Genomic DNA, 21,496 nt, shown 5'->3' with positions numbered 1-21,496 from the left:
TGGAATTATCCAGCAGGTCAAGCAGTATATGAGGAGAGAGCAAAATTGAGTTAATGTGGCAAGATTATGACTTTCATCACCACTGGTCAGTTTTGACACATCTGGAAAGGCTAGTTATCTACAATTGTTGAATTCAACATTCAGTCCTGAGAGTTGTAACATACCTTGTTGGAAGATGAGATGCTCTTTTGAAAATCATTTTGGGATCTGGAAGTTGCTGGCAAAACCAACATTTATTGGCCCTTCCCAAATTGCCCTTGAGAAGGTGGTGGTAAACTATTCTAGTATGTTATTTTTTGTAAAGAGTTGTTGGTGTTGCACTCATCCAAGCTAGTGGACAGTACTTCACACTTTTAAATTATGTCTTATGGATGGCCATAGGGTGTCAGAGGCTGTCATTTTCCACAGGATACCCAGCCTCTAACTTACTCTTGTCGCCCTGGTATGTACATTTGTGGCTGATTGAGCAGATGCTTGTCAATGCTGTTCCCCAGGATGTTGGTAGTAATACCATTGAATGTCAAGGTTAGGTGGATGGACCCTCTTTTGTTGGAGATGGTCATTGCCTGGCACTTCTGTTCCTTGAGTTAAGGTTGGGGCTTCAATGGAACAATGTCAGAGGTCAAAGACAGAGAACACAGTGTAGATCAGAGAGTTAAAATGACAGGCAACTGGAAGTTCAGGATCGTCCCCTATCACTTACAAGCTCAGTTTCCAAGTTTTATCAGTTTTGATAACGGCATTCAACCCGAAACCTTAACTCTAGCTTCTCTCTCCACAGATGCTGCCTAATCTCTTAAATATCTCCAGCATTTTCTGTATTTATTTCCAGCATCTGCGGTTTTATTTTGCTTTTCGATATGAGGATTCACTTGGGATTAAAATGATGCGTTTACACAAAATACATTCCTTAAGTGCAGACTTGTAGTCAGCAGTCTGAAAAAGTATGAGCTCTACACATATAATGTTAAGGGACTTCTTCTCTCAGCGGCAGTTGTTTCCTATGCCAGACTTGGCGGGTGTTTTTATTGCTCATTACCTGCACCCCTCGCTCCTGTGCCTGACAATTAGCACCTGACGTCGGAGCCCCCGCACAATCAGGAGTCCCGGAGCCGTCCCCTTTGCCTTTACTGTACCTTGTAGGAATCCGTGGCCAACAAGATGTTAAAGTCGGAGGAGGCAGCGGCTTCGGCCATCGCAGCCACACGCTTGTCCCCCGGGCTCGGTAGGCGTGAAATCAGGCTGGAGCCGAGGCAGCGCTCACTCTCACGTCAAGCCTTGTCCCGGCGTCACAGGCCAGGGCGGAGCCAACGCGCAGGAGCTGTGCTCCGGGTCCGGGCAGTCAGTGGAGCCGCCGGCTGATGGCAACAGGTACCACAGGAGTGGCAGTTAACTCAAGGTCACCAGGGGAACGAGCGAGTTTGGGCCAGAGTTTGAAGGAGAAGGGGAGTTACAGAGGAGTGAGCACTCGGAGTAGGGGTTGGTGGGGCTTTGGGGAGGGCTACAGAGCAAGAGGGCAAGGGTTGATGGTGTGAGATGGGAGGGGCAAGGAGGAGTGGTGGAGGGGGTGAAAGGTGGGTTAGAGAGATGGTAAGGTGAAATGGGGGTTGAGACAAGAAGTGAAGTCGGTGACAGAAGTGGGACTTGGAGGAAGTATTTGGAAAGACAGGTTCCTCAGAGGCGGGAAAAAGAAGGGATTGAACGTCCAGAGGGCTGGGCTTGGGGGCTAGTGAATCAGAATGTTGGTGGAGTTCAGGGAAATGAAAGCCTGCATCTAATAATGATTGAAGGATTGGCTGTTGGAGAGTAAGCAAGATGGGGATGAGGGCCTTGAAATGAGGGAATCAGTGAAGGGAGTCTGGGGACGGAGAAGTAAGGTCGGGGGAAAAAGATGTAAGGGCATGTTAAGAGGTTTGAGGCTTAATGGAAACGAAGAGACTGAAGTACAGTGAATGTGCAAACCTGGGAGCATCAGTAAAGGAAGCAGAGCCAGACAAGATCACTAAGGAATAGATGTGTGAATGCTGATGACCTTCCCAAACATCAAGGGTGAAGGGCAGTTTCACTGCTGAGAAATTGTGGAACAAGTGATACTGACTGTTGATTCTCACTGGACCAAAGAGGAGAGAAGAATGGGAAATACTTGACCTGAAGGCTATTAAGCCATGGGTTGCTTCACCCCATGACACTGACATGGACCAGGATTTCACTTGAAAGGGAATGGGATGAATATTAGTATCAGGGAATTGAATATCATTTTCTGGGAGCAAAGACAAACACAAGGACTAGTACTTGGAGGCTGAATGGCCTTTCCCTGTTTGTTGTGTGAAAAAGATTTCTTTGTTGACTCCAAGCCCAATAAGTGGTTGATGTATGACTAAACTCAAACCAACAGCAACATTCTGGGAAATGTCCCAGATAAAGAGTGGAGTGTCTTATTGTGTAACCTCATGATTTGGATCAGGCTTATCTTTGTCATGTGAAGTACAGAAACTCCCAGTTCAGAATTATTACCTGAAAGTGGTACCCAAGTCCATTTAGACAATGAAAGTAATCTGGCTGTTTAAAAGCAAAGTCTGTTGAGAAGACTTGGGTTAGGCAGTACAGGATTCTGGCTGCAGTTATAGGGTGCAGATCAACAGGTATTGGATTGCAATTAGTTTGCCATTGCTATTAGATACTCAGGAAATTAGATTGCTATCAGTACTTTACACACATTTCTGTCAGTGATCTTCTATGTAGCAAAATCTGAGGGCTACTAAAACGACTATTAACTTGCACTGTTACTTCAGTGAAATTCTGTTCCATAACTGGTATAATGTGGTTGCCATTTTGTAAAGAGCTTCTCTATGTTCAGTTTGGTTTTTTTTTCTGCTATTGGGTGGCCAAAACTTTCTGATCAATGGTCACAGAAGCTTAATATGAGCAAGTTACATGATGTGACAGGTAATCATGGAGCCAAAAAACGGAAAAAAAAAAGTAGAAAATAGGGTATCAGATTTGCCTTTGAATCAGAAAATGCAAGGAAGATACACTTGTGGTGAATTTTAACCCCTAAGGCCAGGTAGGCTGGGAGGGGAGAGTAAGTGCAAAATAATGAGAAGCACAACTGCACTCCACCTGCATAGAAGCCACTCCTGGTTTTAATGGAATAATGTGAGGGAAGTATAGATTTTAACCTGCCCTTTTGAAGGCAGAGCACTCACTAGAATAGAAACTGAGTGAGGCCCAGGTCCTGAGGTTCTCTGTGTCCCAGATTTAACATGATGACCATGTTGTCCATGCCTTGTGGAAACTGGACAGAGAGGGGGACCCAAAAAAACAGCTGGAAGGGTTAAATGCTTTTACAACACTGGAAGTCAGGAAAAGCAGGAGTATTCCTCATTCCCTGCCAGCCCATCAAAGAAACCTGCACAATCAGACCCTCCTTTCAATCTCATCAAATAGACTCCCCCACATCATACTCTTCTCTATCTTATCTTGGAACATTCAGATCACAATACACTTCCCCCACCAGTGTCCCCACAATCATGAAATTAGAACACCCAAGAGCAGCTATTAGATCTGTCCATCCCTGCATTCATACGCTCCCTCATTCTCCTCCATTGTCAAATTCAGTCAGTCAGACCAGAAACTGTCATCCCCATACTCTGATGATTAAATTCCTTGCCCATCTTGTATCCAGATCTCTCCTCCTGTTCAGATGCCCCCTAGATCAAACCTCAGCTCAACCCACATTCATACAAATAAATATTTTGTGATCTTTTATGTAATGCATGCATTGAAATGGTTCATTCACTGACCAATTCTCAATTTGCATTGTCAGTATGTTGCAGTTTGTTGATTTTTATTTTAATGGCCAATCTTTATGTGTAAAGCTTTCCTGAAGCTAAAATGTGAGTCAACAAACTAAAAGCTGTTTTAAAAAGTAGTTGTGGGCAGTGGGCCTGATCTTGCTGGCCAAAGTCAACACTTCCAGATGTTTTTAGTAGGTTGGACAGAAATAAGTCAGGGACTTCAACACAACTGTCCTCAACCATGGAAGTCTGACAGTTCTGATGTATTTGGAGTGGCGTTTCTGTTAATTTACTTGACTCTTCATGGAATGAGGCAGTGTAATTGAATCTTGCTAAGATTCCCCAGCATTAAGATGGGGAGTCACCTATTGGATCCTGCACCAGCTTAGACATGGTCCACTATCCAAGCCTCTGTTAATACAATGGGAATTGAAAGGCTGTGGAATAGGAGACAAAGGGGAAGTTAAGTTACTATTTTATATTTGTTTATTCCAGTTTACCTTATTTGATTATTCATAAATGCTTCTGTGTATTTTAGTTTACATTTAGGTTACAAAAGTAATATTTAATAAGAAAAGTAGGTTATTCAATTTTAATAGCTTTTAGATGCCCATTTGTGAAAGTTTTACACACAACAAAAGTTGAAATTAAGTTTTGACAGCTATCAAATCTTTCAGAATGGCTTTGGAATGGGAATTCCTCATCATTCCCACAGAGGCGGCTGCTGCTGCTTTGGGCCAGTGAAACTGGCACACCACATTGTACCATGTTAGTGTAGGGCACCAGAGGTGGAGTGTTCCAGGTAAGCAAGATCTGGCCCATCATTTCCATTTTTCACATTTTGCTCTCATGTGAAAATTATCTCCTTCAAAAACATCTCTGTCAAGGACTGCAAAAATCTCGTTTTAGTTTTACAATTTTAAGTTACTGGCATTATGATAAAATAAGTAAAGATTATGCATTCAACTAGTGTAATAAATCATATTTTCTTTGATGTTGAGAGGCAATAGCTTTTGCTATAAGTCAATCCATGCCTTTTAGGTTTCAAATTTACTTTTAGTTTCAAATATTTAATATTATGGTAGTGTATCCCAGGAGAGAGAATTATGTTTTTTCCTTGATGCACTTTTGAATATGGTGTCCTTTTCATGTCTCATCATATGAACAATATGTGAATGATAAAAGGAGTTAGAGAAAAATAAGTCATCCATTGATATGTTCAGAGTAAAGCTGCATTGCTGACTAGTTCATATTTTCGCTCTGGAAAATCTAGTTTAAGCCACTGCAGGTTTTTAAGCAATATCAATAATTTAACACTGCCTATCATAAGATAAAAGAAAAAAACGAGCTCTTAACCTTTGCAAATGTTGAAAGTTTGAAAACTATCTATTGTCGACCCATGCATTAATTTACACCCTCTGATTTATTATTTGCCTTTTTTAGTCTGGACATAGATCAAGATAACACAATCATTCTTCCTGTATTATCATCAGAATTTCAGACAGTACAGAAATGTGGCAGCTACTGCAGCAGCCTGTGCAGAATGGATTTGCAGAGGACTTCATAAATTGCACATGTTAAGAATGTAGAAAGGTAATACCATAAAATCTATCAACTATAAGATTGTTGTGTGAATAGAACAACAGAGGTGGATCAAAGCACAAACCACATTGAATTTAATGTAGAGAAAAGAACCATTTGCCATTTTCCAGTACATCTCACCAAAATCCCCTAAACTCCCAATCCTCTGCATTTATATAAATGCTTTTCTTCAAGTCCTGTTAATATCCCTGTGAGATTATTGCTGCCAACTTTGTATGTTTATAGCTCATGCAAATTGTATAATTTTCTCCTGCCTCAGAATTGCTTTTGATATATTAGGCTTCTCTACTTCAAGAATTTACCCTTCACTGTTGTTTTGTCTGCAGTGACTGGCATATGCATAGTAACCACAACCTTCGAGGCTCTGCATCCCAACTCCTCAAGTTCTATTTGTGCTTAAATCCTGCTCTTCCCTAATTCATTGGGAATGTATGATCTATACATTTTGGTTCATCACCTTCCTTTAGTAAGTCCACCTGTTCCCAAATCATTACATTATCTTACCAAAGCAGCAGGGTAAACACACATTCAGGATTTAAGTTTAGGATTGCAGAGGCAACTGCTTGCTCTTTTCACACACAAAAAAAATCATCCACTACCATTGTTCTTATACCCTTAAGTCCTTCATAATTTCTTCACATTGCCTGACTCCCATCCTCATGCTGTAATTACAACTTATTAAAACGTACTTAGCAGGGAATTTACGAAGGACCTGGCCACTTCCTTCTTAATTCTCTTCTGACTTCAATAAATGATTATCTGATGCCAACCTTTATTCTGTACCATCCTGCCTTGGAATATGCATTCCTGGAAATGTATCTGAATGTGATGGATTGTCTTTTGTAGAAACATTTTGTGCAAACATTGGATAATACTAGTAGCTGATAATATTGCTGATAATATTGCAGATCAGAACTTTGAAATTGCACATAGCTTATGCTGCTTCACATAATTCTAAAGCATCCTCCCTCTGCTGTCTTTTTCTTTCCATCTTTTTCTCATTTAGATGGATCTGCATTCTACAATTTTATTTTAATTTGCAAGATTAAATGATTAACTGTTGCACAGATACATGCAGTGTTCCATAACACATGAATAGTTTTGTAAATCCTGGCAAATATTTATTTCCTGTGGGACTAGATGTTATGCATAACAAACTGTGCCATGGATCCCATCTCACTGATAAGCAGCTTAGACAATACATTATAGTTCATTTCATGACTGTAAGCTGAGATCCGCTCAGTAAGATCCAAATTTATATATTCTACTTGGCTGCTACATAATGTGTTTCCCACAAACTTAATTGCCTGTATTTTACAGTCAGCAGTGTAGGAAAGCCACTTGCTCTACATTACACCTATAACTGCTCACAGATCTTTCATGACATTTTGCATGACAGGTTAAAGTAATTAGAGAGCAATTTCAGCACAGTATGCTTTTCATTGCCAATAACATCACTGCTAAGACTTGTAAGCCTAGAAACTGCAGTGTGCAAGTATTAGCAGGTTGCATGGTTGTTTTGCAGTGCAGCAATAATGGTTCAGATGATGAAGCTTCAGTAAGGCATTGTTTATTTTCATAAAAGACTAAAGTTGGGTTGTCAGAGAGAAGGAAGGTGAGACGATTTGCAGTCAGATGCCTGGTTAAGGCCTGGGGGGATGGGGTGGGGTGGGTGCTGTAATAGATTGAGTCAGCACTGAGAATCCGGGCTGGCAGATGAGTTGAATAGTGATCAGGATTGGAGCTGTGGATGGATGAATTTTCAGCAATTGGGTTCGGCTAGAGGGGAGTGGAGATGGGGCTGCTTTAGGGGGGCCTTGGAGAGTAATGGCCTAGCAGGGTGAATACTCCAGGGAATTGGACCCAGTGGGGTTCAGGAGATGGGAAGCTAATGGTATTATGAGATTGCAATATGGGCATTCGGGCTATTCTAATTTCATGATATTGGGGTTTGGAGCTTGGACCTAAAGGACCCCAGAGGTTGATGGGGGATGTTGATACCATGAAAGGAGGTGGGTGAGTGGTATAGAAATACGGGATTATCTTACAAGCATCTGAGCTCAGGACTGTGCAGGGAAAACTCAGTAATCCCACCATGGTTGCTCCTGGGGCAACATGAACTAACTCCCTGGCAGTGTTCCAAAAGGAACATGGCATGGTGAGTTACATCACTTAATGTGCAAGTGTAACTGACATTGGGAAATGCCCAGTTGAATTTCTGGAGTGATGTAAAGCAACTTGCAATCAACATTATTGTGTTTCATTATATACAATAGTTTGTTTTCAGTCCTCTAGTCCCAAAATAAACAGCTCATGCAATCCATTTTTAGGCCTTTCAATTTTAAAAAAACTCAGTTATACGAGAATGCATCCACTCTGACATTTTCTAGCATGTTCACTGAATATATACAAGCTATGGACCATTAACATGATATGGAAGTTTTTGCTCATTGTTCTCCACTGCAAGAATTCAGCTCCATTGAAATCAGTTAAGCAGTCAACCTACTGTCAATTCATGCTAATATATTCCCCCAATTCCAGGTGCTGAACCCTACTTAATAATCTCGATGTGTGGGACAAAGCCTTCTGAATATCCAAATACAGTACAACCACTGGTTCTCTCACATCTAATCTACTCAAGATATCCTCAAAAAAAACTCCAATTGATTCAACAAAAGTGATTTCCATTTTGTAAATGTATGTTATCTCCACTCAGTCATATCTTTATCTTCTAACTGTCTTGATATCACATTCTTTATTCCAGATTCCAGTGTTTTCTCAACGGCAACTATCAGGCTAACAGGTTGGTAGTTTCCTCTTTTCTCTGTCTCTCCTTTCTTAAATAGGTATGTCACATTTACTGCCCTCCAATGTACAGGAACCATTCCAGAATCAATAGGATTTTGGAAGATGATAACTGAAGCATCCACTATCTCCATAGCTATATCTTTCAAAACTCTTGGATATAGATTGTCAAGTCCTGGGGATTTGTCAGTTTTCTGGCTCATTAACTTACCTAAAAGTAGTTCTTTATTCATACTTATTTCTTCTACTTCCTCATTTGCACTGGACCCTTGGTCCTCCTGTATTTCTGGAAGCTTTTTTTGTGATTTCACCTGTGAAGACAGGTAGAAAGTATTTCTTTAATTCCTCTGACATTTCTGTTTCCTCCATTATAAATTCTCCCATCCCTGCCTACATGAGATCCACATTTGACCTCATTAGTCTTTTCCTTTTTGCGTACCTAGATAAGCTCTTGGTCTTTTTTTTATGTTGGCTGTCATATTCTATTTTCATTTTCTTTATAAATTTCGCTGTCATCCTTTTGCTGAAATGTAAGATGTTCACAATCCTTGGATTCATTGCTTTTTCTGGTAACTGCATAAGCCTTTTCCTTATATTTAATATAATCCTGTAATACATGTTTGGACCACTTTTCCTGTTATGCTTGGTTCCTTAAAGAAATATATTATTTCTTTAACTGCTAGCCATTGGCTGTCCACAATCAAACCCTTTAATGTAGTTTTCCACTCAACTGCAACCAAGCTGCCCCACATACCTTCATAGTTTCCTTTGATTTGAAAACCCTGGTTTCAGATTGAACTACATCACTTTCAAACTTGATGTAAAATTTTTGAACATTAAGCTCACTCTTTCCAAGGAATCATTTTACAACAAAATTATTAATTAATCTTTTTACATTAGATCTAAAAAATTTGTGCCCAGGGCGATTCCTTAACATACAGATCTAGAAACCCATCTTTTATACATACCGGGAAGTCATCCTCTATATTGTCCTTACTAATTTGATTTGGCCAGTCTATATATAGATTTAAGCCCCCCCATATTTACTGTATTACTCCTTTACATGCACTTCTAATTTCCTTTTTTATACTGCACCCTATATCACAACTATTTGGATGCCTTTAAACAATTCCCACCAATATTTCTGCTCTCAATAGCTCCACCCAAATTGTAGCCAATTCTGTACCAAGGCCAAGTCTGGCAAGCCAAGATCCTTTCAATTACTGTACTGATGTCATCCATCATTAACAGTGCTATCTCAACTCCTTTTCCCTTTTGGCCGTGTTTTCTAAACATACAATGCCTTGTGTGTACTCAACACTGGTCACCCTGCAGTCATGTTTCTGTAATGGCAATTAGATCATACCCTTTATGAGAATTTGTGCATTACTTCATCTACCTGTTCAAATGCACAACACATTTAGATAAGGTGCTTTCAAATTTGGCTTTTAATGTTTTGTTGTATTCCAACCCTATTTGCTGCTTGCGTCTGTTTCTATTGCCTATTCATACTGCTTACTGCATTTCTAACTTCCACTTCTTGCTTCCTTTCCCTCCTTTCTAAATCGCCTCACAGGTTCCCATCATTCTGTTAAAGTAGTTTAATATCTCCCCAAAAACACTGGCAAACTGTTCTTTAAAGATATTGATCCCAATCCAGTTGAGGTGTAACCCATCTGATTTGTGCAGATGCCAGCTGCCCCAGAAATGGTACCAAAGTCTCAGAAATTTAAAGCCCACCCTCCTGCTCATACATTCACTTGCTCTATCCTCCTATTTCTATACTTGTTAGCTTGTGGCACTGTAAGTAATCCTGAGATTACTACCTTTGAAATCCTGCATTTTAATCTCTTTCCAAACTACTCACCCCTCCTTCTATCCATTATCATCTGTACTAATGTGGATCATAGCTTATGTCCTTCACTCTCCCTTCAGGATGCTGAACTGATATCCTTGACCACTGTAACAGGAAGGCAGCACACCATCCTGGAGTTGTGGCTGTACCCACAGAAGCACCTGTCTGTCCCCCTAACTGTTGAATCCCCTAGGAATATTGTATCTCATTCTTCTTCCATCTTCCACTCATGATGCCATACTCCTGGCTCTGGCTCACTCCCCTGAGGAACCATTATCTCGCTAGTATTCAAAAGGGAAAATCTATTAGTGTGTGAAGTGGACTTGGGGGACTCCTGGACTATCTGCTTGTTTTTCCTCGGTCTGGCTGGTCTGACCTGTCCCTGCTTTACCTGCACACTCTTAAGCTATCGTGCAACTACCTCCCTGAGCATGCTACCTGGGAAGTCCTCAGTCTTGCATATGACTCCATCCACCCTTCCCTCTCAGAAACTTGAAGCTCAAGCTGCTGAAGCTGGAGACATCTAGTTGTGAATATTTGGAATCCTCTACCAAGGATGGCTGCGGAGGCTCACTCGCTAAGTGTATTCAAAACAGGGATTTTTAGATGTTAAGGGAATCAAAGGATGTAGGTTAATGCAGGGAGATGGCATAGAGATTAAAACATTAGCCATGATTTTATTGAATGGAACAGACTTCTAATTTCTATGTTCTAATGGAAGAGCTATGGTGATCTAGGATAGTGCCAACACTAACAACTGTTAACATTAGTGAGAATAAAATTAAGCAGTCACAGTTCATTAATTTCCTTGTTTTTAACTTACTTCCATCTAAAGAATGTAGCATTTAATTCTTTTTCTGATGAGACTCAACTGTACAGGGATGGTGAATATGAATGCTGGTTTACCAAAAAGTGAAATGAAATAGCTGTGTTATAATAGTTTTATACTTACGATTTATTGGAATGCAATCTATTTTACATATTGCCAGTATGGTTCTCTTGATGCACTGAAATTTGTCTTTTTTTCTCTCTGTAATTGCCCTGGAATGAATTTAGTGTGATGCATGATGACATCATTTGTAGACACCCAAAAGTCAGCAAATCTCATGTTAGTATAATTCACCGGTGTAAAATATAATAAATAAAGGGAAAGACAGAACACAGATGAATCTTTATGCCAAGTAGAAAAAATATTAATTTTATTTTCATTACCAAAAGAGAAGCAGCTAATCCATCTTTGGTAATATATTATCAAAGAATCAGTGAGACTTCTATTTATGTTTGGATATACCAATACATCTAATAATTATAGCTATATTTTCTGGTAGCTGTAGAATTCTTTCAACATATAATGGTTTATTACTTCTCATTGATTTCTTGCCTTCCATGTATTTTGGAATGTCAATATGTTTTTTTCTAAATAAGTTATAATAGTTATATTTCCACTTTTAAAATGTATTTACTGAGAGGAATAGATTACTTTCTGCAACTCAATTTCTGAAACTAAGCAGGATTAGGTTGGGACATGTAGAGCAGTAACACTAGGATGGACTCAGTTGGTCTGAATGGTTGGTACTGTTCATTCAGTACAATTCTCTGTACCTCATGGAGGGCTTCCTCTCCCTCATCCGTGAAATAAAAACAGGCATTAGGTTCTCTGTACACTATCACTTCAATCAGAGACTTTTTTTCCTGTTCTCGTACCTGTTTGCCATTTTGTTTTTTATCCCAGTAATAAAGTACTTCATACCAACAGTGATTGTTGCTGGCCAAATACTTCATGCCCTCCATTCTCAGCTTACCTTTAAGTGGCAGGTACATTCGTTAATAAGACTGCAGTGGTGGAAAATGGAAAGTTCTGCACTTCAAGCACCACTATATGAGTGATCTGAATATTCTGAGTGAGCCTCAAAGTTTTAACTGCTTTGATTGTAGTCACAGTTTAAGTCAACAAGTAATTTCTCTTTGAATTATCTCTGATTTATTTTAAGGCATAAGTGTGAAATGTGATGGGAAACTTTGCTGCTGTTGTCAAGGTTTAGGTTAGCTGGGACTAGCAAATTTGCTGACTGTGATGCTGCCCAGCTGCTGCTGATTATGTGCAACAATATTTACAGCAGGACTTTCTGCTGGTTGAATTCAACCTCCCTCTCCTTGTGCATAAACCTAATTGTAGATGCAGACAATGTTCTGATCAGTGGCAAAAGCAGAACAGAGAACTCTACAACACAAGAACAGGCCCTTCAGCTTGTGATGTTGTGCCAAATTACTTAAGCTAATGATTCCTAATTACACTAACCCCTTCTGGAAGGTCAGTTGGTGTATAGGTGGAAGGATGGAACTCTGAGAGTCTTGAACATTGACTCCAGACCCCACAAGGTCTCCTCATACCTCTTCTGTGCAATTCATGTGTACGTCTAAGAGCATCTTAAATGCCGCTATCATAGCTACCCCACCACCATCACTGGCAGTGCATTCCAGGCACCCACCACTCTCCATATTAAAAAGAAAACTTGCTCAACATGTCACCTTTGAACTTTCCCCCTCTCTCCTTAAATGCATGCCCTTTAATGTTGACATTTTGACCCTGGGGGGGGGGGGGGGCGAAATTACTGGCTGTCTATCTATGCCTCTCAATTTTATAAACCTCTATCAGGTCTCTCCTCAGCCTCTGCTGCTCCAGAGAAAACAACCCTAGTTTGTCCAACCTCTCCTTATAGCACATGCCCTCTAATCCAGGCTCCATCCTGGTAAACCTCTTCTGCACCCTCTCCAAACCTCCACATCATTCCCAGATGGGGCCTAACCAGAGTTTTTGCAATTAACTTCCTAACTCATTGAGCTCAATGCCTCAACTAATAAAGGCAAGCATGCCATACACCTTCTTTACCACCTACCAAATTGTACAGTCACTTTCAGGGAGCTATGGTCTTGGACCCCAAGATCCCTCTGTACATCAACACTGTTAAGGGTCCTGCCGTTAACTGTGTACTTTGCCTTTACATTTGATCTCCCAAAATGTAACACCTCATACTTGCCCAGATTAAACTCCATCTGCCACTTCTCTGCCCATGTCTGCAACTGATCTATATCCCTGTATCCTACATTGTCCACAATGCCACCAATCTTTGTGTGTTTGATTTCTCTGGAGTGGCAGAGGCTGGGGGGGACCTGATAGAATCTTGAAAACTTATAATGTTGGATAGAACTCTCACTTAGTAGCTCTTCCAACTGTTAGCATTTGGTATTAAAAAGAAACAATTAAAGCTGCAAGGTTAAGGGAGGTGAGGAACAGAATTATGAATCCTCCTCCCTCTTGGAGTACTCAGAAGGTAAGCTAAAGTGGACACAGCAACACCAGTTATACAAAGAGAGTCCAAATAAACTGTTCCAGTTTGCAATTAAATACCCCTATGATAAACAATGTGATTTGTGCCACTGATAATAATTGTTCAATGAAAGGACACTCTCAGTGCATGATTGACAATTGCACCCAAATCTTGCTTCCCTTTCATTAAGAAATCATGTGTATTGTAGAAATTTTGAAGATCCTTTTTGTATGTGAAACTGCTTTCCATCTGTGGTTGGTCACTGCAGATTGCTTAATGGTTTAGACCGCTAGTTACACCAGTGGATTAGATTCTGTTGGTAGCTAATTTAATTTTCTTTATTTAATAAAACACTAATTGCTTATGAATATTGTCTCAATCTCAAGATGTGATCAAATTAAATCTCAGACGGCCCACTTTTCTATGTCCATTAAGGCACAGCCTGTGCAGCAGTATTGGTAAAAACTCATTTTAAAAAAATCATGATGTTGAAAATCTTTCGAAGCAAAACTATTTGCTATGTAAAATTCCCTTTCCAATAATTTACCAGAGGTAAAACCCATTAAAACAGAATTATTTGCCTCTCAATATTACATATTGAATACCAAACATGATCCAAGAGCACTTTTCAGATTAAATATCACAACCTTTAACTGGCCTGAGATTCCAAATGATTGCAATTCAATTGGTACCTCCTAATTGCCCACATAACTTTGGCAGAAAATCCCAGTGTTTCTATGGATTATCTTCTGAACATATGAAGGATAATAGGGAGAAACTCAATGGAAATTAGAGCCAGCAAGATTAACCAATAAATATGCACTTAAAGTGGAAGCCCTGCTAAGTTTAACAGTGGGGTCTCTGTAGGATCTTTTAATTCTGTTTACTTGTGCATTGTTGAACTTCAAATCATTGGGGTTTTAACCAAAACAGTCATTGGCACACCATAGCCATTTAATTTGGCTGAAAAAAGGGCTGAAAAAATTCTCGGCAAGAATGTCAAACTCCATATAAATCCCAAAATTGAACAGGAGTAGCATCAAAATTGATCAAACATGACCAAGATGGTAGACTATCTCAACCCTACACAGAGGTATCTGTTTGTTGGCTAAGTATTTGTTAGTACAATGGTTACATTATCAGACCAGCAACCTTGAAATCTGGACCAACAAGTCAAAAATGTTGCTTCAAATCCCACCACAGCACTGTAGAATTTAAAATCAGTCAATCTAGAAAATATTTAAAAAAACAAATCCTGTCTCAGTAATGATTGTTCTAGTTCACCAATGAAATCCTTACCCAGATTGACCTACATGTGACTCCATAGTTTTAGCAATGTAGTTGGCTCTTAACAGCCCTCTGAAATTGCCCAGTAATCCATTCAGTTATAATATAACCCATACATTGAATTAGAAAAAGGTGTAAACTACTCAGCATTAATATAGGCACCAATTTGGACATGGTAACTGTGCAAAATTCTCTTCTGAAACATCTAGAAACTGTTGTCTAACCTTGGCATAGTCATAGTCACGGAGTCATACCTTACAGGCAACTTGCCAAACTGCTCCATCACAGTTCCTGAATGTGTCTTTTCTGCCAGTGAGATAGATGAAGCAGGACAGTTCCACCAAAAGTTGATGTACAATTGTGCATAGGTGGAAGATTGGAACCTTGAGAGTTTTGAACATTGACTCCAGATCCCACAAGGTCTCCTCCTATCAGGTCAAACACATGCAAAGAAACCTCCTATTTACCATCCTCTGTGCTCTATGGGCTGAGGAATGAATGCTCCTTCAGGTTGAAGACATTTGGAAGAAGCATTGAAAATAGAAAGGAAGTTGGTTGTGGAAGTTCAGTGTCCTTCACCTGGAGTGGCTTGGGTAGTACCACTGCTGACCAGTCCTGAAAGACATAGCTGCCAGATTGGATCTGCAGCAGGCAGAGAGTGAAGCAACATAAGGGATAAACTACTTGACCTCATCCTTGGCAATCCACCTTTGGCAGATCCAGTTGTCTATGATAACATTGATATAACATTGATAACAGTGATCACCACCCAGTCCTTGAGGCAATGAAGTTCCATCTTCACAGAGAGGACACCCTCCATTATAACATATGCCGCTACTGTTGTACTAAATTGCTTAGAATCAGACCACATCTGGCAGAACACCAGGCATCCAAGAGGTAGTATGGAACATCGGTAGCTGTAACAGAAAGGTGCAGCACCACAGTCTGTAATCTCATGTCCTGTAATGTCCCTTATTCTACCACTGCCGTCAAGCCAAGACTTCAACCCTGGTTCAATGTGAGATGCAGAAGGGCATGCAGGGTGGAACACAGGATTATGTGCATGTTAATCAGCAAAACAAATGTAATGAACAGCTAAGCGATCCATTAACCAATGATCAAATCAGAGCTCTGCAGTCCTGCCACATCTAGTTGTGAAAGTTGTTGAAAATTAACAGCTAACAGGAGGAGGAGGTACCAAGCATCATCAATGATGGAAAACCCAGAAAGTGAGTACAAAAGTCAGCCAGAAGTGCCAAGCGAATGATTGATCACAGCTTTTTTACTGGGATGCCCACCATTGCAAAGCCCATCATCTACCAAGTAATTTTACCTAACATGATTGCAAGTAATGGCTGAGAGCACTGGATTCAGTAAAAGCTAGGTGATCATATATCACCCCAGTTTTAGTACTTAAGACTCATGCTCCAGGACAAGTCATGCCTCTTGACAAGCCATTTCAGTATGGTTACAAAACCAGTATCAAACTGTCAATGTTGAAAATTACTTGGGTACATTCTGTTCGCAAAATCCAATCCAGCTAATTACTGCCCAATCAGTCTGTTTTCAATCATCATCAAAGTTATTGAATTTGTTGTCAATGGTGCTATGAAGCAGCACTTACTTTCCAAACATTTGCTCACCAATGCAAAACATGGGTTTCATCAGGACCACTCAGCTCCAGACCTCATCAGAGCCTTGGTCCAAATGTGATCAAAGAGGTGAATTGCAGAGATAAGGTGAGAGTGACTTCCCTTAATATTAAGATACATTTCACCCAATGTGGCATCAAGGGAGCCTTGGTAAAACAGGTCAGTAAGCATGAAGGGGAGGCATTCCAGTGGCGAGAGTCATACCTCACACAATGGAAGATATTTGTGGTTGTTGGAGGTCAATCATTGCAGCCTAAGGACATCACTGCAGGACTTCCTCAGAGTAGCATCCTGGACCCAACTATCTCCAGCTGCTTCATCAGTCCATCTTTCCATCATAAGCTCAAAAGTGGAAACATTCACTGATTGTACCATAGTCAATTCCATTTGCAGTTCCTCATCATAAGTGCCAAGGAACATACACATCAAAGTTCCATCTCCCACAAGGCAGATATTCAGTGGCATTACCATCCCTGAATTCCCCACTGTCAGCATCTTTGTGGGGTCACCATTGTATAGAAGATCAACTGGACCAGATACATAAAAACTATGGCTAAAAAGGCAGGTTGAGAGACTGGATATCCTGCAGTGAGTGATTCATACTAAGACACATCCAAGCCTTTCCACCATCTACAAGTCACAAGCACAATGGAGCATTTGTCTGGATGAATGCAGCTCCAACAGCACACAAGAAGCTCAACAATATCTTGCCTGCTTGATTAGCACCCACTCACTACCCTAAACATTCATTCCCTCCATCACTGGTGCAGTATTGCTGCAATTTGTACTACTTACTCAATGTACTGCATTTGCCCATGCAGTCTACTCTAATATCAGAATCAGGTTTATTATCACTGACATATGTCATGAAATTTGTTCTTTTGCAGCAGCAGTACAGTGCAAGACATAAAAAATTACTATAAGTTACAAAATAAATAAATAGTGAAAAGAGGAATAACAAGGTCATGTTCATGGGTTCGTGGACTGTTCAGAAATCTGATGGAGGAAGGGAAGAAGCTGTTCCTAAAATGTTGAGTGTGGGTCTTCAGGCTCCTGTACCTCCTCCCCAATGGTAGTAAAGTGAAGAGGGCATGTCCCGGATGGTGAGAGTCCTTAATGATAGATGCTGCCTTCTTGAGGCACCGCCTCTTGAAGATGTCCTCGATGGCGAGGAGGGTTGTGCCTGTGATGGAGCTGGCTGAGTTACATCCCAAATACACAACCTCTGTCATCAAGAAAAAAACAAAGGCAACTAGTGCTTAGAAACTCCAACGCCCGCAGGTTTCCCTCCAAGGTGCACAATATCCTGTCTTGTAAATATATTGTCAATCCTTTACCATCACTAGTTCTAAATCCCAGAACCACCTCCCCAAATCATAGAATCATATTGTGCAAGTACTTTCATTAAAAGGACTGTAGTGGATGGACTCCACCTTTTCAAAGGCAGATAAGGAGGGCATTATATGTTGGCCTCGTCAGTAATGCCAAAACTCCAAAAATAAATTTGCCTTCCCAAATGTGAATTTGCAAATTATGAAATGCTGGTGCCCCTCAGGATGATGTGCAGTGAACTTGATTCCCTAATTGCATAGTTGCCAACAGAATTGGTGCACAACTACAACTTGCTGGGGTAAAACAACATCACTTTGTCTCACCAAATATTTCACAATTAATTAAATTCTGTTGAAATGGAGTCACAGTTGTTATAAAGGCAAGCAGCGGTCAATCTTTACTGACAAAAGATAAAACAGATAACCCATGTTTTCTATTTTAGATGCTGTTCCCTAAGGCATAGATATTGGACAAGAGACTGAGAAAATAGAGAAAGTTTTTGGAATAGTGCTGTGAGAGATTCTTGATCTAGCTGAATTGGCAGATGGTGCCTTGCTTTAATATTTCTTCTTTAAGATGACATATCTAACATCCAGACCTTCCTCGGCACTGTACTAAATTATTAGCTTAAGTTATTTGCTTAATTCTGTGGTAGAGTTTTGAACTAAAATGAGCTCTTGCAGAACAGAAAAATGATACCAACTGAGCCATGCTAAGGAAATGGGTGAAAAAGGGACGGTATTTCCATACTTCTGTTAAATTTCTGTTAAATTCGTTAATCTTAAACCCAGCTCTTATCCTCAAAAAATTAATAGAAAATACCTTGCTGGAAATTATTTAACCTTTTTCAAAGGACAAATACCATAAATTCATGCAGACTTGCAGAGACCGGCAGTAAGTGGAGAGCAGGAGGTCCTACTTCTCTCACTCTACTTTTATAATTCCAGCCGCAAAGGTGAACCCCTCTGTGCATAACCATGTGGAAGGTCAGGTGGTGACTGAGCAGGAACTGTTGTTTCTCAAAGTTTGAAGCAATATTGCTGTCAACCTGTATTGGCTTCGGTATTTAAATCAACAGTAAAAGAGACTTATTGATCTCTTGGTGAAAAAGTGTCAGTGGGGCTAATCAATAACTCGAAATTTGACAACTGTTAACACCTGGTATTTTCTTTTGATTTCACAACATTTAAAGCATCTATGAAATTGTATGTTAAAAAGAGCCATTGTTGGGCAAACAATTGGTAGTTAACATTTAATACAGAGAAGTGTGAAGTGATACACACAGCTTGAAAGAATTGAGGACTAAATGGTATAGTTCCACAGTGTGTGCAAGAACAGAAGGGCCTACGTGAACGTGCATTAATCCTTAACAATCTCAAGGCATGTTAGAGAGTGATTAATAAAGCAGATAGACTCTGGGATTCATAAATTGAGGCATTGAGTACAGATGTAGGGAAGTTATGTTCAATTTATATAAAAGCTAATTAGGTCAGTATTGGAATGTTGCATCCAATGCCAGCACTTCATTTTAGGAAGAAAGTAAAGGTTCTAGAGAGGGTGCAGAACAGATGAAAAGATTTGCTTGAAAGGAACCAGCATGAGGGATTTTGAGGTGTAAAGTTGAACTGAAGAAGCTGGGTTTCATCTCATTAAGGGAAAATTTGACGGAGGTGCACAAAGTTGTGTCTGATTTAGATAGGGTAACTGGAGAAAAACTGTTCCCCTTTGCAGATGGTTTGAGAATGAAAAAATGCAGATTTCAAGTTTTGACCAAAAAAATCAAAGGAGAATGGGAGGAAATCCCACTTTACTCAGAGACAAGCTATGATCCAGAATTTATTATCTGTAAGTGTGATGGAAGCGCATCAGTCCTTCACAGTGTAACTAGGAATTGAGAGAATAATTTGCTGGGCTGTTGGAAAAGAGAGGGGAAATGGTCTGACAGGATTGCTTTTGATTGTTTGGGGAGTTGAGAGTTATAGGAACAAGAAAGAAGGTGAAGTTGAAGTCAAGACCAGATTGGCCGTCATCTTATTGAATGACTGTGTGGCTAAGCACAGCTCAAACGCCATCTATAAATTCGCAGTTGTCACCACTGTTGTTGATAAAATGTCAGATGGTGATGAGGAGGTGTACAGGACCGAGATGGAGTTGAGTGGTGTCGCAGTAATAACCTCACACTCAATGCCAGCAAGACCAAGGAGGTTATTGTGGACTTCAGGAAGGGAAAGTCGGGAGAACACACTCGTCCTTATTGAGAGGTCAGCAGTGGAAAGGGTGAGAACTTTAAGTTTCTAGATGTCAACATCTCCAAAGATCTGCCCTGGGACCAACACATTGTTGCAATCACAAAGAAGGCATGCCAGTGGCTCCACTTCGTTAGGAGTTTGAGGAGATTTGGAATGTCACCAAAGGCTTTTGCAAATTTCTATTGATGTACGGTGGAGAGCATTCTGACTGGTTGCATCACAGTCTGGTATGGAGGCTCCAATGCACAGGATCATAAGAGGCTGCAGAGGGTTGTAGTCTCAGCCAGCTCCATCGCAGGCACAACCCTCCCCACCACTGAGGACATCTTCAAGAGGTGGCGCCTCAAGAAGGGGGCGCCTCAAGAAGGTGGCATCCATCAGTAGGGACCCTCACCCTCCGGGACATGCCCTCTTCTCGTTTCTACCAACAGGGAGGAGGTACAGGAGCCTGAAGACCCACACTCAATGATTCAGAAACAGCTTCTTCCCCTCCTCCATCAGACTCCTGAACCCATAAACACTGCCTCATTATTTCTTTTTTCACTATTTATTTATTTTGTAATGTATACTAATTTTATGTCTTTGCACTGTACTGCTGCCACAAAAACAACAAATTTCATGACATTAGACGGTGATAATAAATCTGATTCTGATAGTGCACCCCATTCTATGTAATAACAAGTCTATGATTGCATCTCCCCCATGACATTCTGGATTTGGATTGAGCATTATCACGACAATATTTGACAGACATCAAGTTAATTAAATCAGTTTTAGCAATTGGAAGCAATTTAATTTCTCTTTTCACGAAATAGAAGGTGAATTGGATATCCCTTGAAAACAACTGGTTCACTACACTGCAGTAACATGGTATCCTTGGGCTTCATGTCTGTTATCAAAATTTCTGCAAACAACCATGAATAACAATGCTGTTGATTGGCTACCCATATCCAACAGTTGTCCTAAAGCTTTACTTGCTGGTACTGTTTTAAGTTGGCCAGCACCCCTAAGTGGGTGTGCTCTGTGGAGAGAGCAGGTGCTGAGAGATGTCTCCCAAGATATGGAAAGTAATCCACCTTTCCATATGATATCACTGTGAATCTTGAAAGTTGCTAAAACAACTATAACATTCATACTCAATTCAAGTGGTGCTTAAATGTGTAATTCTTCACCATTTGATTCTCTTCATTCTGGAGGAGCATATAACTTTTTTCCAACAGATTAAAGCTTTCAATGCTTCACCCCAACTATCCATTTGACAACAAATTTCCCTTCCCATTAAGTATTTTGCTAGGCACCTACAAACTCTACCCAATTGTGGCATAACTTCCAATACTGTTATTTTCCCCAACATAGAAAAATGACTCCACTATTAATAATTTCCTTTTTCACCTTCCCCACTCTGACTGTCTTTGCAGCCCGCTGTTATATTTAATCGTGTCCACTGACCAACTTCATTCCCATTAAGTAGATTGCCCAATACTCAGAACCCACTCCAACTTGAATCAATAGATGTCTAGATATTCCATAGTTCATAGGAACCTTTGAATGGATATAGATAACAGCTGAAGATGTTTACTCATTTTCC

At 40.2% G+C, this 21,496-nt stretch overlaps 1 protein-coding gene and 1 long non-coding RNA gene across 2 annotated transcripts in view; one reads left to right on the top strand and one right to left on the bottom strand.

Annotated features, from left to right (window-relative positions):
• The window catches only part of nampt2 (nicotinamide phosphoribosyltransferase 2), a 31,847-nt gene extending 30,617 nt beyond the window's left edge, over positions 1-1,230 (bottom strand). Inside the window, exon 1 of the mRNA XM_052018013.1 lies at positions 1,137-1,230. Coding sequence (XP_051873973.1) covers positions 1,137-1,196 — 60 coding nt within the window. The 5' untranslated portion in view covers positions 1,197-1,230. The remainder of the gene's footprint in view (positions 1-1,136) is intronic.
• A 128-nt stretch (positions 1,231-1,358) lies between these two features.
• Positions 1,359-8,200, top strand: LOC127571173 (uncharacterized). The gene is made up of 3 exons (XR_007956454.1): positions 1,359-1,371; positions 5,291-5,390; positions 8,164-8,200. It is a non-coding gene; the product is annotated as an uncharacterized LOC127571173 (long non-coding RNA).
• The last annotated feature ends 13,296 nt before the right edge of the window (positions 8,201-21,496 follow it).

The sequence above is a fragment of the Pristis pectinata genome, chromosome 6 (genome assembly GCF_009764475.1).
Source record: "Pristis pectinata isolate sPriPec2 chromosome 6, sPriPec2.1.pri, whole genome shotgun sequence".
In the NCBI taxonomy this organism is placed as follows: Eukaryota; Metazoa; Chordata; class Chondrichthyes; order Rhinopristiformes; family Pristidae; genus Pristis; species Pristis pectinata.
This window is presented reverse-complemented; position numbering and strand designations above follow the sequence as displayed.